Below are 16,774 nucleotides of genomic sequence, written 5' to 3'. Positions count from 1 at the left end.
TTCAAAATTCAAAAACTCCAGGAGACCAAATGTTTTGTCTATGATGGCAGCTGCTGGGAAAGTAACCTTTAAAGCTGCTCTTTTATGTTCCAAACTATGCTTCGGATAAACTTGGGGAGTCTTTAAAAAATTAAAACTGACTGAATCCAAAAACAGGTAAAAACCAAAGTTCTAATGAGAGATTTGCTGCTGATTATTAATACTGGCTTTCTGTGAGTAATAAAAGATGCAATTGTTGCAATACATTGCTCTGAAGGCAGGATATTTACAATAAGGTGACTTTATTTATACAATAGACTTTTTAATATATTATTCAAAACACTTTTTTTAAATACTGAAAAAATTTGAGTACATCAAAGCCGAAAATGGCTCTGCTATACGCTGCACAGCATTGTTTGAGTCCCTGTATTCTTTTTATGTACAGAAAGCATCTGCAAAATGCATTCTAGACACAATATACACCTTACTAGTTAGTGTCAATGCGCAAAGTAAAATGGAAAAGATACTATCTGTATGTGCAAATTAAAGATGATTGATTTCACTGAATCAATTCATTTAAAATATAGCTTTAAAGTACTTTTTCACATAAAATGAAGCAGCTTTCAAGTTCAGTAAATCTGTATACTGCAAAACATTGAATTACATTCACAATCTATGTTCATAAAGTAGTAAATGATTCTTCATTCAGCCTTATTTACAATGATACAGTAATTAAACTGAAAAGTATTTTGTCATATAGCAATCTTTTTAACACATACAAAAATGACAATTCTGTATATAATTTAAGCTCAAAATCACAATTGTTTCAAAATATTAATTACAATACAGCTATCTCTATAATTAAACGTGTTTTATAAAATGGTAAAATTTGTAATAAAGTAAGTTGTTTTTTACTTGATTACAGTACTCACAAGTAGAAAACGTAACTAATAAGTCTTTGTCTTGCCCAGTGTTAAGCCACTTAAGCTAGCAAAGAGGCAGGAAAGGCCCCGATTTATAAAAATTCAGCCTCTTGTGCTGAACTGGTGTGGCTTATCGATGTTCAGAATAAAACTTCACAAAGGGGCATGAACATTCTTGATGGAATGAAATCATGTGGAAACTTAAAGCACGTTTAAAGTTCATAATGATTCAAATGTAGTCTTATTTTTTTTTCCAAAAAGAATCCACTAACAAGAATTTGTGTTGCCAAGACAAATATTCTTAGCCTCTGGGTGTCGCTGTTGGATTTCTCAAACATTGTAGTAAGTACATAAAGTGAGTTTTTAAGCTACTAGCAATGCATTTTTTAAAATTTAATTTTTAACTTCTGATTTAAAAATTGTTTAATACGTCTCCTGTTTGGAATGTAAGGTAATAAAGGCAGACATGAACAAAAGGAAAATTGTTATGGTAATTCTGAATGGATCTTAGGTATTTTATTAAAAATAATGTTTTATAGAGCTTAAGTGCTCTTCAATTCCACCTTTTACTTTAGGAACATGAAAGTTACAAGCATGGAAAACTTCAGTCAGTCATTGGAAATGGCTGCTCTTGGTGTGATTGAATTTTACCAACAGCTCTTCTCATTTGCTTGGGCATTTTGAAAAAAAGGCATGCATTGTTGCCAGAAACAACTCAAAACATTCAACAAGCTAGCTCAATACAATGCTTATATTTTTACTGAGAAATGGAAGGCACAGCTTGCTGTGACAAAGTGTTTCATGTGCTCCTCAGTTAAGAATATATTTTCTCCAAAATGTCATAGGCATGAGATTTACAATGAGGTTGTTTTCTTGAAGATGTTTCATTACCCAAACTAAGTAATATCATCAGGTATATGTTACCAAGCACTGATAATGAAATGTCTGCAAGAAAAAAACTGAGCCCAGGAGTACCAAGGACCCCCCATTTCAACCCTGAGCTACAAATATGCTCCTTACAGTGATTAAATCTTCATGAAAAGAATTAGATTCAAATTCAAAAATCTGTCCCAGTTTAACATATGATGAGGTCCTTAGTGCAAAAGGATACATACATTGAAGCTATGAAAGTAATACATCTGATATTGCCATGGAAAGCTACCAAGGGAATCTGTCAGCTACAAAGTGAAGGAAGACGATTCTGACAAAACTGGGAAGTTTGACTATATTTTGTGAGAGATTTTAAATGGTACTCGCCGTTGGCAGTAAGGGAAAAATAGAATTCACAACAGCAAAACAGTTGACTTTCCTAACCACTGTCCTAATGTACCTTCCTGATTAATAGTTAATTGTATCTTTTTATACTAATATTTACACATAAATTCAAAACTTTACATCATTTGTATGAGAACAGAAGTCTAATTTTAACCAGTTGCAAGTTTTAAACAGGTGCTTGTATGAAAGATAACTTTAAAAATTGCTGCCTAGATAATTCCTTGCACTTATTTTAGTTGATTTTTTTTAAAAAATGTCATACCTATCAAAATGATTCCATGTGGTACTTACAAGGTGATGTTTAAAAATGTATTGTACCTCCTAAAACGATTCCATATGGCATCTTATTAACTAGATTGCTTTTTACATTACTTTCTATAAATAGTCCTGGGAAGAAAATCCATAGGAAGGGTTCTGAGAGCGAAAGCTTGCTAAGATTGTTCTGTAGAGGGTCTATTATAGGCAAATTGGCCTAGCTGCAAGAATAGATGCAAATCTATTTGCTCTCCGTACACTGAAGTCCTATTTCTGTGTGTGTGTGTGTGTGTGTGTGTGTGTGTGTGTGTTCCCATGCATAAACAGCTGCTCTCCTATGTGGAAGCCAAAAAACCAGAGCTGTCCGTCTCTCCTGCTTCTTTTAATCATGCTTTAAGGCATGTTTGAGCAGATCGCCTTTGTATATAGTCAGGGTTGGCTAGCACAACTGTCACCATGGAAACGAATGCAGCAAAACTCAATTTGAGAAGTAGAAGCTGAACGGAGCAATTCAGCTTCTGCTTTGGAATTCACAGGAGCCTTTAAAAAGCCTTGCCAAAGATGACTGAATAGATTTGCTCAGATTACCTGTTTGGAAATGGGAAGGGAGATTTTAGCTATATAGTCTGCACTGTGTTTTTCAGAACTGCCTAAAGATCATAGTGACACACACAGTCCTTCACAAATTGAATAAATGCTGTATATTGTGTGGAGCACTGTATTTTATTTACCACTGCCTTTCATTCAGAAGTTCAACGCAGGGTACGTTTCCACCCACAGAAACAACCCTGTTAAGTGGGTTGGGCTAAGAATGACTGTCTGAAAGCCACCCAATCAGCTTGCATGATTAAGGGTAGACTTGAATCTGGTGCTGGTCTAACAGCTTAAGATCACACATTATTCCTTATCTGATGCTCTGTAAATTTAAGGGGATGAGAAAAGAGAAAGATTTCCATATTTCCCAACTAGGCTCCCTTTTCTGACATGAATGTTTAACAGAACTCAGCTGGATGTGCCATACTTTGGCGGAAGGAATCTGCCGTTGTCCTCAGTTTTCTCCCAACCCCTGCATCCCCCAACTGGATGGTTGCAAGATGGGAACTTCCAGCTAGCTATAGTCAACTTCAGAAGGACTACTAGGAAGGGATGGAATGTGATACTAGAGAAAACATGAATTGGCTTTATACTTGCACTAACCCTGAACAGAAACAGGGAATAATATTTTCGTAATGATTTCATGCCCTTCAAAAAGGTAGACTCCGTAAAGCTCCCTAAATAACATAAACATCATTCTGTTAGGGGAAAGTTGTCCATGGATGGCAATTAAGCCAGTACTTGACTTGGAAATGCTGAGCTCGGCTTTAGGGTTCCATCTTTTTCCCAACAAAGGATAATCAAAACAACCAATGTTAATTAGGACATGCACCAGAATGCACTTTTCCAAACTACATGTTGCCAAGGTGCAATTGTGCTTTTAAGAACTGTGTAGTGTAATACACATCCCCATGCTGATTTTGATACATTAATTTATATTGGTATTTTAGAGAAAAAGCGATGCAGTCCTATTTTCCTTACTGATTTCATAATCTAATCAAATCTATATGGTTTCTGATTGGTTGAGATGATTTCAGTAATTAAGAGGAAAAGAAGGGTTACTTAATGCTCTCTTTTTAAAGAGAATAGCAGAACAATATCATGGCTATAATATAGAACCAAAGGATCTTTGCATTCTTACAAAGCATTTTTTTCCTTAAAAATTTAGCAGAGCTCTAATTTATATTGTGAATTATTTAAATGGTTTTTTATCACTAGGAAGATAGAATATTAATCTTGTACAAGGTTTTTATAAAGAATTAGGAGGAAAGTATTAATAAACACCAACTTGTTACATAATTAATTTTCTACTCAGTTTGAGATAACCAGTTATTTATGTTAGGAATGAATAATTCCAAACCAAGGCCTCTTATTTAAATCGTAGATTAATCTATCTTTGGAATCAAAGAAATTTCCTTCTCATGCACAACCTGGAATAATATTTTTGAACAACAGAGTTAAATCACATCTAGACAAGCATTAATTTTTAAAACAATATTGCCATTAAAGAGTATTTTATGGATTAATCTATAAATTTCTATTTACTAAGTCCTCAGTTCTAAGTCAATCTGGAAGCACATAGCAAAATTATTATCCCCCCCCCCCCACCTGAATATTTAGTATTGTTAAAGCCATCCCTTTATTTGTACATTGTGCTAATGTGCACATTATGGAATATCTTTCCTATTTAACAAATTTTTGGTATGGACATTTTTCTGCACAGAAGTCTTTTACATCAATTTTCCAACAAGTGGACTAATTTGACTTTAGAAACAATGCACAAATTTGGCAATGCAAATGACTACCTAATTATTTGGACTCCAATTTATCAAAGGGAATAATAATATTTCCCTTACTAGGTTGATTGCTTATTACAGACAAAGTGGAGTCGTTCTCCATAGCAGCATGATATTCAAAATTCAAGAAACAGCCTACTTTATGGCCACACACAAATTGTGAAAAAATAATTTTTTTCTTGATCTTCTCTGTCCTTATACAGAAAAGTATTGGACTCTTGGGCTAATCAATCTGTGGCAATTTTTTAAACTCCTGAATTCCAAAGTTGGGCTTGTTTTCAAAGTCCTTTTGGCATGGTAAAGATTGGATATATGATAGCACATTTATGCATTTATGTATGTCACGGTAGGTGAATTCTTGTGACTCTTGGCAGGTGAAATATTTGAGTTACAAAAATATTGAATTACATACTTTCTTAGACTATGTGAAGGGCAATAAAATAATTGTATTTCCTTTCCTTCCTATCACTGTGTTCAGATTTGTAGCATTCTAATCCTGTTCATATCTGAATATTCTGGTAACTCAAAGTAACATTTCTTTCATCTGATGAAGGTGGACTACAATCCTCAGAACTTATACCAGTTTGTCTAATTTAATGTCTTCTAAACATATAGCCCAAACTGCCAGCATAAACAGAGGTTGGGGTGCTGAGGTTATGGAAGTTGTAGTCCAAACTATCTGCAAACCATCAATTAGTTGATACAACGTGCAGTATCTACTGATGTCCCTACTAAACATCTTTTACTGTTACTATTTTTATGATTTATATTGTAAGATTCTTTGAGGTAAATCCTGCAAAGGAATATATGTTTTCTAATAATTAATTGTGAGCGTAGCAAAGCCTGGTTTGCCAATGTAGACTCCTATTACCCTCCCAAATAAATTGAATGTTATTTTAAATTTGATATTGCACTCTTAAAAGATATATATGTATTTACATTGTAAAAAGAGAGAAAACTGAAAAAGATAACAGGTCTGCAGTGCAACTCTAGACCTATTTCTACAGAAATGGATCCCATTAAGTTCAATTCTCATGTTACTGAATATAGAACTATTAAAATATTCTTTATAAATAATTTATATTTGATGTGAGATAGAAATACTTTATGGGAATTATAATTTTATATAATTTTCTTTTTAAAAACATAAACAATTGTGAGGCAGTAATTTTTATGGAGACTTAAGATTTGTAAAGAACTTGTATGTGTTTCTGTGTCCTGAAATAAAGACATCTAGAAACAATTAAAAAGAATATTTTAAAAATAAGCTGGTACCAATGCATAGCCAGAGACTTACAAAGAAAAATAATACATAATCACTTGGAAGTTATATTTATATAGTTATACTTTCCCCAGGGTAATCATTACTAACATATAATATTATACATTTGGCACTATATTTGCCATTGGTCCAGCAATTGGCAAAAAATGTTAGGCATATTTTATTATTTATAAAAAAATATTTAGACAGTGAGCTCACGTTGAATAACTAGGTCTACTGTATTCTGGAAACTCTTCAGCAGTAATACAGCTTTTTCATGTTCCATATGTACAAAACTGTGTCCATTTGCCTGCAACAGACAAAATAGAAAAAAGTAAGTGTTTCAGAATTTAGTAACATGGGGCATATAGTTTAAAGATCTACCACTATCCCGTGATATAGTATAATTTAGAAAAACAATGCTGTAGTACAATGTTTCTCTACTTTGATCACTTTAAGATGTGAGGACTTCCATTTCCAGAATTTCCCAGTCAGCATCATTGCAATGGCATGCTGTGAAATTTGTACAGATGTTTGAGGTTCAAACATCTGTACAAATTTCACAGCTTGTCCTTAAGCAATCATCAACTTTATTTGGATGTCTTTCCCATATTATGCCAATAGAGTTGTATTTGGTTTGTCTAAGAAATTTGTTCGGTTTAGAGAAGCTATTCCCAGCATCATACCCTCCATGTCCTTCTAGAATTCCCATCATCATGCTCAGTAGCTCATACTGAATTCTCTATAAAAATGTCAGATGAGGATGAGCAGCGAGGTAACTATGCATGCATTGGTCTTCTTTAAAAAAAAGTAATTTGTTGCTCGGAATGCATGGGAGGAAGAGATTTACTTATTTACCCTTCCTTATTGATTAAGCAAAGACCCCCAGAGGAGCTTGAGACTGCTGAAACAATTTTAAAATCCTAAATAGTCATGGACATCAACTGAATTGGAATATTTTCAGGAAATCCTGTGTAGCCGACAATGCTTTGAAAAAAATAAAACCTTGCCTCATAATAAATGAACAACAGGCCCAACTGCAGAATCTGGCATTTGCTTCACTATACAAGCCATCAAGTACGAGTCACAGGCATTTCTGTCTAGCAAACAAGCTCTTAAGCAAACTTTCTTTCTGTATATAGATAGATAGATAGATAGATAGATAGATAGATAGATAGATATAGATGTAGATATATAAAAACTTAAGAATATGAATATATATATATATATATATATATATATATATATATATATATATATATATATATATATATATATAAAATTCAGCTTTGTTCGGTATTTTCCCACGTCATTGTAGTTGTGCTTTTAAAGTTGTATATACCCGAACAAAGCTGAATGCCATACATGTAAGTACCCGTGAAAACTTAAGAAAACATATATATATATATATATGTATGTATATATATATATATATATATATATATATATATATATATATGTATGTATATGTATATATATATATATATATATATATATATATATATATATATTATACATATATGTATATCATATATATCAACTATTATATCTATATAATGTATATCTATCAATTATCTACCCAGTAACCTATTATCTATCATTTATAACTATCTAATCGATCAATTATCTATTAATCTCAAGTTCTAAAGAGTAAAGCTGCCTTTAAGCATGACCCTAATTTTAATATAGTATACCATCTGGAAGGTATTAGAATACAGCAAAAGTCACTATCTTCATCATATTTTTCCTACAGTTGTTTTCCAAATTCCACCAAGAAAACAGGGAGAATCAACAGAACAACAAAAGTAGATAATGGTGTTGCATAAAACTGCACTCAGTTAAAAATCATAGGAATTTCTCACTTACTGAAGTCCAACAGCCGTGCCCCAAAACTATTCCTATCTATTATTCCAGGCTGGAAAGATTTTGAATTCAGCACAACTAATAAATCAACTATGTCTTTATAGCTACTTAGGAACAAAATAAGCCAGGTCACAGGGTTAAACTTGTGAACCAATTGCTTACAAAAACTGTCATATTCAAAACTGTCAATAGCCTTTATATCAGACCAACATTTCATATTCAACAAGAAGAAGCCTATCAAATGCTTAGTGTTAATGCTTAACTGCACTAAGAAAAGTTTCCCCACCTCCCAACTGTATAGGCTGTATTAGTGAATATCTCTAATAGGGATTTTTGGGGTGTGTGCATGTGCTTAATATTCCTATTTAAACTATTGAGATGTCCTATGGCTATATCATCTAGGACAACTATTTGTGGAATATGGAATTTATTTCTGAAAGCATCACTAACCTTAATTTACTCCAGACTTCTCTAAAACTTGGATTTATTAGATTAGCATCTACATGCGAAGTTTAGCATTTTTATTTGAGCATCTAACGGATGTGTAATTGAAACAATCTGGTCATATTACTTGCATAATTGCTCATTTGAGTAAAGAATATGAGTTTCATGCCTTATGCTTGGGTCAATCTCAATTATTTCTAATAATCATTGCAATGAATACCATGTTTTGGAACTCAAGTTTTATTTTTTATTTATTCTTATGCATGTTGTAGTTCAGAATTCTAATTTATATATACAGTTTCTGCTCCTCAGCTTTGGTTTAGTAACATTTTGGGAAATAATAGCACGACCTAGGTGTAATTGCTGCAGTACAAGGTGGCTATTTTGGAATTTTTAATTTGTATGTTCCCAATTCTCCTTCACCTGTCCCACACATCCTGTTTTTATACTCTCTTTTGGTTTAAACGAACGACTTTTTGTTTCCAAAATTGTGCATTCAAGTTCTGGCTTGGAGGCAAACTATACTGCAGTTGGTCAATTTGCTAGCATGACAATTTATAGTTTGTTGAAATGTATGAGGAAAATAAATAAATGCAAAGAGAGGAAGAAATCAATAAATGTAAAATCCAGTTAAAGAAAAAGTGTTTTTCATTGGAATAATTCTTTTCTTTAGTTCAGGTCTGAGCACCATGCCTGGATAGAAAAGCTTTTGTTGAAAAAAATTTTCAGAGCAAATTGTAATAATATTTCAGATATCTTGAGTGTTAAGACAATTCATATAATTTCTGGTTGGCGGGATAGACAATATTATGTTGGCTTGCAAAGCAGACTTTAGAGATCCTAACATGAACATCCTTGAAATAAAATTACATTTGGCAAAAAGACTATAGTTGGTATAGCTGGTAGTATGACTTTATCATTAGCAGAATGAGTTTCATATGGCAAGGGTATAATTTAAGGCTGATAACCTACAACTTTCTCTTATTTGGAGTGATACATGAAAATTGTGGCTGCTCAAAGCCTTAATATGAAATGAACAGGTTTGAATAACAGGATGTTTTGCATGTGTATGGAGTAGAACATTGAATGCTGAATGTGACAAGAGCAAAATGGGCAATAATATGACAAAATATCTGCATAATGGGCAAAATTTTAAAAGAAGTATAACAATGTGGTCTTGGGTTCTTTTATTCAAATTCTCAATCTTTGAGTTTGATGTAATATTCATGCTCACTACTCTCATAAAATCTATAACTATATACATCCTATTTCAATAAAGATGACGGTTTAGATAGAGAATGACTGTGTTTGCTTCAGAGGCTTTTATGCTCTTTACCATTTTTATTTATTTATATTGAATTTATATGATCAGCCATCTCACAAAGGCAACAATGTTATAACAGATATAATTATTAGATTACTATTTTTTATTGCACTGATTGATAGAGATAGTTATCATAGCAAGCAGTAATAGCTAATCAAACTTACTGAAAAAGCTAAGAGGATCTAATTTTATTAACATTTATGTAAGGTGGAAAACTATCAAGAAATTCCAGACTAATTGAGGAAATAAAATAGATGGCAAAAACTTCCATACTGTCAAGAAAAAAAAATATGACCATGGCCTTGTAATTACTAGGATCTACTTTATAAAGGTGTATGTTTAGATTTATAAACTTATATTCTATACATTTATAGAAATTATAATACATTAAAATTCTTACAGTTACACTGAGATGTGTTATTCTATTTGCAGGTAGTTGATACCTTGTGTTACCCAGAGACTTTAGCTTTAAGTTTCATTGTTTATAAAAATTTGCTAGTGAGCTGGGGAACTCAGCTCAGAATAAAATAGTTTGGAAAGTTTGACTCAACTCATTATTTGGAAATGTTTCTTAATTTTTAATTTATATCTTCAGATAAATATTGTTAGAATTGATATGCTAACCCATGCATTAAAATATACTGCTAGGAATTAATAAAAATTATATTCTGTGATGTGAATGATTTGTTTTCCTTGTTGACATGTGTCAAATAAACATATCTACCTTTTCAATATGAATATTGCTCTGAACTACTAATTTCTAATTGCTTACGTGAATTTGAGGAAATTTCTCACATAGAGTTAGAATGTTTTCCCTAGTATAGTTGAACAGTAATGTATTGTTTTCTAATTCCTAACTGATCATGTGTGCATATCACATGTGTATGTGAAGGTAGGATACCCAGGAACAAATAGTAATATATGCATTGTCAAATAAGTAAATCTATTTTTTTATATAACAGAGAAGGAAGTGAGAAGTGTAATAATAAATAGAGAGTCCACACACAAAAGATTTTTTTTAATTAAGTTAAATGTTGCTTTAACAAACAGCAAGAAAATAATTTAAGAGAAAGAGTACAAATTCCAGACGGATAAAAGACATTCAACAAAGCCTTGAATTTCATGTGCAAAACCTTCGAGGAATATTTCTGGCAGCCAGGTTTGCCCTGGCCTCTGTTTAGGTTTTTTTTAAATATAAAGGCTGATGGTCCATCTTGTTGTAGTAAGTAGCCTTAAATGCAAAAACGTCTGTCTGTATGTCCCTTTCTCATTTCCTGATGGCCTAAATTTGATTTCCCAGCTAAGATTTGAAAACCTCTAATTTAGGCCACATCTATTTACTCAAGAGTAATCTTATTTTTTAATGGGAAAATAACATTTTAAAATGATGTTTTGATTGGAAATGAGTAAAACTATTCTTTTTTGTAAAATTCTATTTGATTTGATTGTGATGCAGTGCAAAGGGCTGTTCACATTTTCTATCCAAGGCATTTAATCAAAGGATCAGTATGTGATTCCTAAACATGCAGCATGGATAAACTGACACATGGTATATTGGTTGATTTACTTTACCGTAAGCAAGCTTTCAGCCTTCTTTTACAGCTTTCCCCTGAACCTTAGAGGCAATGACTACAAAGACTGCTGGAAAGTCTAAGGATGCATGAGGAATCCCTGCTACGATAGTACATGCTCCCAGATGGTGACACAAATGGAAGCAGAAAAAAAAAAAGATCATTTGGGGCAAAATTAAATTATAAATGATAAGTCTCTCAAAAACATAAGATAAATTAGAATTACAGTAAACTTCAGAATGTGAGGATGGGAAATATGCAACCAAGACAAACAGAGCTGCTTGGTTCCATCCTGCAGTGATACCACTTCACTTCAAATTCACGATTGTCATGGACATTTATAATTTTTAATGGCAACATGTTTTACTAAAGTGCAAGATGAAAATTTAAATGGAGGTATTATACTGATCCGACAGATCATATATGATCTCTTTCAAACACAAACCTACACCTTTATCTTTAATAAGAATTGCATGCTGGTTGTCTGAGTAACGGATCCTTGTATATCGCATAATCCATTTCCCTAAGATTTATCCTTGAAATATGTTGACTTGAAAAAACGATTACTTCTATTATAGGAGTTATTCCCCCATTTGTCTTTTGTTTGTTTGTTTTAAACAGAAGGTTGTCTTTGTAATGAAAAATGTCCTCAGTTGTTAAGTTCGGTTAATGCATGAGGCAGGCAAAACAATGTATAGGCAAACTTTAAGCTTCCTTAACTGAAGCGTGTTGATGATGCTTTGGAGTGGATTGGCTTAGACACAAACAAGTGGGATTTAAGAAAAATCCAATCCTTCTTGTGTATTCGGGCCATCTGTAATAAGAACAAATATATTTCAGAACCTCAGTGCTAATTTTATTTGACAGCAATTCTTATTAGGTTTGAATTAATTGCCAAACTTACCATGAAACCACCCCAGGTTTGTTGGCCACAAGTCAGGGTAATAACCAGTTTCTGAAATCTGAAAAAGGAAAGTATTGTGGCTGTGGTTTGGCTACTTTGCCACCGCCCAATTTATTGATAACTGGTACTTAAACAAAAGCAGTTTCTATTGAGAGCCTGAAACATCATCTATATGCTAGGAAGAACCTCTCATGCATCCTTTTTCACAACACAGATATGCTTTTAAGATGGGATAATTTCTGTTTTGCCCACTTACACCTTGGATAAAGGGGATGTGAATTATCACAATGAAAATGGAATGCATTCGAGGCCCAATGGTTTCCACACCTGTTTTTTGTTGTTTTGTTTTGTTGTTTTAATTTGAACAATATTCTGTCCACTTACATACACAAGAAATACAAAGGGCTAAGAAAAGGTTCACAGCCCACACAACTCTGGAGTGTACAGGGAGCCAAATTTCACCTCTTGAATTCTTTCTGGAGTCCTGTGTGTGAGCACTTTTCTCCTGTTTGAACCTATTGTTGATGTTGGGAATCAAATTACAGTAAGTAGTTGATACCCTTATATCATTTTATTTAAGACTAGGCAAATTTAGACTGGAAGGGCATTAGGGTTACTACCACAACTCATATTAATTAAGTAGTCCCCAGGAAGTCACATATCTGTATATAACTACATTAGTCATAGTAATTATGTAAATCCTGTTATATGTCTCAGAAAAGTATAAGTAGAAATATTCCCAAAAAGTTTATAGTTCCAGTAAAATTATATCTAAAGCTAATAATTTGCCATATCTTTTCAAAAATTGTAAACAATAACAAAATAAGATTTTATTATGTCCATTTCTGGAACTCTCAGTGAGTCATTTTGCATGAAAAGTTTACTGAAAAGAGTAAATGTTCATGTCTAAATGACTCTTAGTGGGATAATTCATTGTGTGAACCGGACCTAATGGATGGCTTATTATATAACTTAGCATAAAAACTGCATATTTATCAGGTGTATTGTTCAGTTATAATGTGCATGTATGAATGACCCATTGTAGATGATGGGTAATCCTTGACTTATAACCATGATGATTCCAAGTTACAACAGCCTCAAAAAAAAAAAGAGAAAAAAAAGACATACCACCCCTCCTTGATATTATGACCATCCCACTATACCATGATCACATGATCACAATTCAGCAGCTTGACAACCAGCTTGCATTTACAGCATCACATAATCATAGTTTGCAACCTTCCCAGCTGGCTTCCAACAAGCAAAGTCAATTGGGGAAGCTGATTCACTTAATGACCACAGTAATTTACTTATATCTATAGTGATTAACTTAATGATTGCAATGATGGTCATAAAATCAGGTTCGGTCACATGATGACTCTTAACAACCACATTGCTTAGTGACTGAAATTCTGGCCCCAAATATAGTTGCAAATCAAGGATTACCTGTAACAACTACAGATTGAATTATCATTTCATGACAATTCAAACATTCCAGGCTAAATGTATGAACTATTAATTATCAGATGATATATTTAAATATGATTATTCTCCCTGTCCCTTAGGTAACCAAACAGATTGTGAACAATAATTAAACAACTATAAAAGGTATTTTAAAGCATGCTGAATGTGTTGCCCATAAATGAAGTAAAATGCTCCAGCCCTGCTTTGTTGGAAGAGTCCATGCCAATTGCAATCCAGGCCTTTCACTCTGCAGCACTTACACAAGAGAGCAAAGGACCAATATCTATTATTTTGGTATAAAGTCAATAGGACATTCTCTGTCAATTCTTTATCGCTGTGAATATGTCTTCTAAATGGACAAATGTACTACCAAAAAGGACCTTTCTCCTCTTCTTTCAATCTGACAAAACAAAACCCTGAACAAAGACTCACCTGAAACTTTCAGCATTCAGAAAAAAGGGAAACAAACTTTCCACTATGCAAGGGTGACAATAATTCAACACTTGACCTACTCATCCAGTAGGCAGGACATGCTACTGGAAACCCTTCTTCTCTTTCCTGAGCCTTGCCTGATTCGACATTCTTTACCTGTTGTTGTTGGGTTTTTTGGGTAGAAGTTAGGTCTATTAGCCAAAATCCATTTATTGAAAGATTTCAGCAGCAATTAATAGTTGTGTTTCTGACACAAGGGAGCACACATATTTTTTAAGACCACTCACTCATACAACTCACATATTGCTCAGTTAGCAAAGGAAAGCTCTAACAATGACTTAACCATATCAGAAATGAGTATGGAAACCAAGCCTAAAGTATATTAAAAAAAAAACAAAGCAAAGCCAAACCTGTGGACCCAATGTGATGGGAAGAAGAGAGTGTACAAGTTGGCAGTCATTTTCAATCTAGAATTCCTCTAGTCATGTTCAAGAAGCAATTGCAAATGTCTAACATTGTCTGCAAAAGGACCCTTGATATTTTAAAATGGGTTAAGTTTACTTGGTGGCAGAATTCCCTATGATTTAGGTCTTAACTGAATGTCATCAGAACGGCTCCTGAAAAACATATAATGAAAATTCATGCCAAGTATGCTCTTTTTAGAACAGTTTCTAATAGTTCAAGATATGCTAACATGGAGATAGTTTTACCATGAATGCTTTATATGGGTCTTTGTGCACTGTAGCAGGATAGAAATAAATAAATAAATAGACTTAAGAAATCCTATTATTTCCATAATTATCTTATCAATGGTAAGATGTTGACATAATGTCAATTTCCTAACATTATAATTATGTTTCTTCAAGCTGTCATAAGTGAACATTTATTTTCAATCTATTATCTAGATTTTTTTAAAAAATATGGCAGGATGTTACACTTAAAGATAAATAAAGGTGTTGTTCTTAATCTGCAGGGAACATGTTCTCTTCATACCTCTCGCAATGTAAGGGTGACAAAACATATAAGCAAAGAAAACACCTACAGCGTCATCTATTGTGATGATGCTGTAGGTAAAAATAAAATAGCCTTTTGCTTTGCATCACTTCATAACTGTGGCTAGATAACTAACAAATTGCCTTTCCATCACCAGCATTCAAGTGCTCTATGGAACAATAAGATCTTAAGTGCCTTCCTAAAGGCAAAGAGATTAGTGGCATTCTATTCCCTTAGGACCTTAGGTTCTACTCTTCTCACTTTTCATGCAATAGAAACCCTTGGCATATCCTCCCAGAAAAGTAGCACAAGGTGGGCTGAATCTTGTTAAGGAAGATGATCCTGTAAATACCCAGGAGCCAAGCTATGGAGAGTTTTAACAATGACAACCAGCACTTTGAAATGGACCTGCAGGCAATTAAAATAGCAATGTACCAATACTATCATTATTGTTAATATAGAGGAGAGGGAATATGGCCTTGAGGGATAGGACGAAGAGTCACTGCCAAGGTAATCATGAGGTAATCAAAATCCCCAAGTGTGGCCTAGAAGTCTAATGCATGTAAACATCTCACAGGCCCCTCCCTAGTTCACACAAGGTAAAGGAAGAGATGGGAGAGATACACTCAGACTTGCAAGGACCTATTACTATAACTTTAAAATAAAAGTAATATTCATCTTCATGATTTTAGTTGCCTAGTCTGGTCTATCTTGAAGGGCTAACCATTACATTGCTAAATCTGCTAAATTGCCAGCTAGCAAATAAACAGATAGGACAAGTATTCGCTTCCAAGTCACCTTAAAAAGGCAATCCAATATTAAATGGGTCCAAAAAGACCAATAATTGGCACACCAGCCAAATCTGGGTAAAGGAACTCCTAGCCAGGGCCCCCACCTCTGCTACTAGCAAGTGCCAGAAGGCCAGGAAAATCTTCACATCACAGACCTGCTCCCTTAGAGAAAGACCACGTGCAGAATCAAAGTTAGATCAAGGTTGACCAACCATGAACAAACAGTAAGTTCTTCTTGCAAAGTTTTGATTCATCTGTCCTTCACAGACTGATCATCCCCATTTTATAACTAAAATTGTATCTATCTTTAGTTTGGATTAAACTAGGTATACAAAGAATGCAAGAAATCCTGTAGCCTAACACAAGGAAAAAAATAGCAGAGTAGAAAAACCTAAGCTACAACTTCTTCCTCTTCCTGCAACCTCTTAATTTTCCCTTTACCTATAAATTCTAGTCTCTTCCACTTCTAGATCCACTCTAGTAGTAATTGAGAGGCCACAAAATGCCTCCCTACCTAAGCCTAACATGTATTATTACATGACAATGCTAGTAATATTAAAATAACTTAGACAAATGTAGAAAATAAGTTTTGAGGTTTTCATAGTTTATTTTTATTATGAATTTGTATCTCATAATTATTAAAATTGATTTATGTATTTATTTTTCTCTGTAGATGCCAACATAGGACACTGCTCTAATAACTGGGAAAGGGAATGAATGAGACAAAGTGAAGGAAAAGAAGGATTCAAAGAGTGACTGCATTTGAATAATAAAAAAGGGAATGAGTGTGGAGGATATATGTTAAGCATGTTTAAAAAGCAAGTGCAACAGAAGCTTAGTTTTGTTATTCCCTTAAAATGTTTCCACTGACAAAGAGACATGCCACATATAAAAGTGAACCAGAT

General features: G+C 33.4%; 1 protein-coding gene across 7 annotated transcripts in view; it reads right to left on the bottom strand.

Annotated features, from left to right (window-relative positions):
• Nucleotides 1–6,084: 6,084 nt before the first annotated feature.
• The window catches only part of LRRC7 (leucine rich repeat containing 7), a 194,984-nt gene continuing 184,294 nt past the window's right edge, over nt 6,085–16,774 (bottom strand). For 4 of the 7 annotated variants that reach the window (XM_026700110.2, XM_026700109.2, XM_087930016.1 and 1 more), the window contains one exon: nt 6,085–6,393. In XM_026700110.2, the coding sequence (XP_026555895.1) occupies nt 6,286–6,393 (108 nt within the window). In that variant the 3' untranslated portion in view covers nt 6,085–6,285. Of the gene's footprint in view, nt 6,394–10,726; nt 12,100–12,189; nt 12,248–13,674; nt 14,703–16,774 lie in introns of those variants that run through there. The other 3 variants (XR_015742889.1, XM_087930017.1, XM_087930018.1) reach the window with 3 other exon arrangements.

Source organism: Pseudonaja textilis, chromosome 3 (genome assembly GCF_049901715.1).
Source record: "Pseudonaja textilis isolate UNSWEBS1 chromosome 3, rPseTex1.2, whole genome shotgun sequence".
Taxonomy (NCBI): Eukaryota; Metazoa; Chordata; class Lepidosauria; order Squamata; family Elapidae; genus Pseudonaja; species Pseudonaja textilis.
This window is presented reverse-complemented; position numbering and strand designations above follow the sequence as displayed.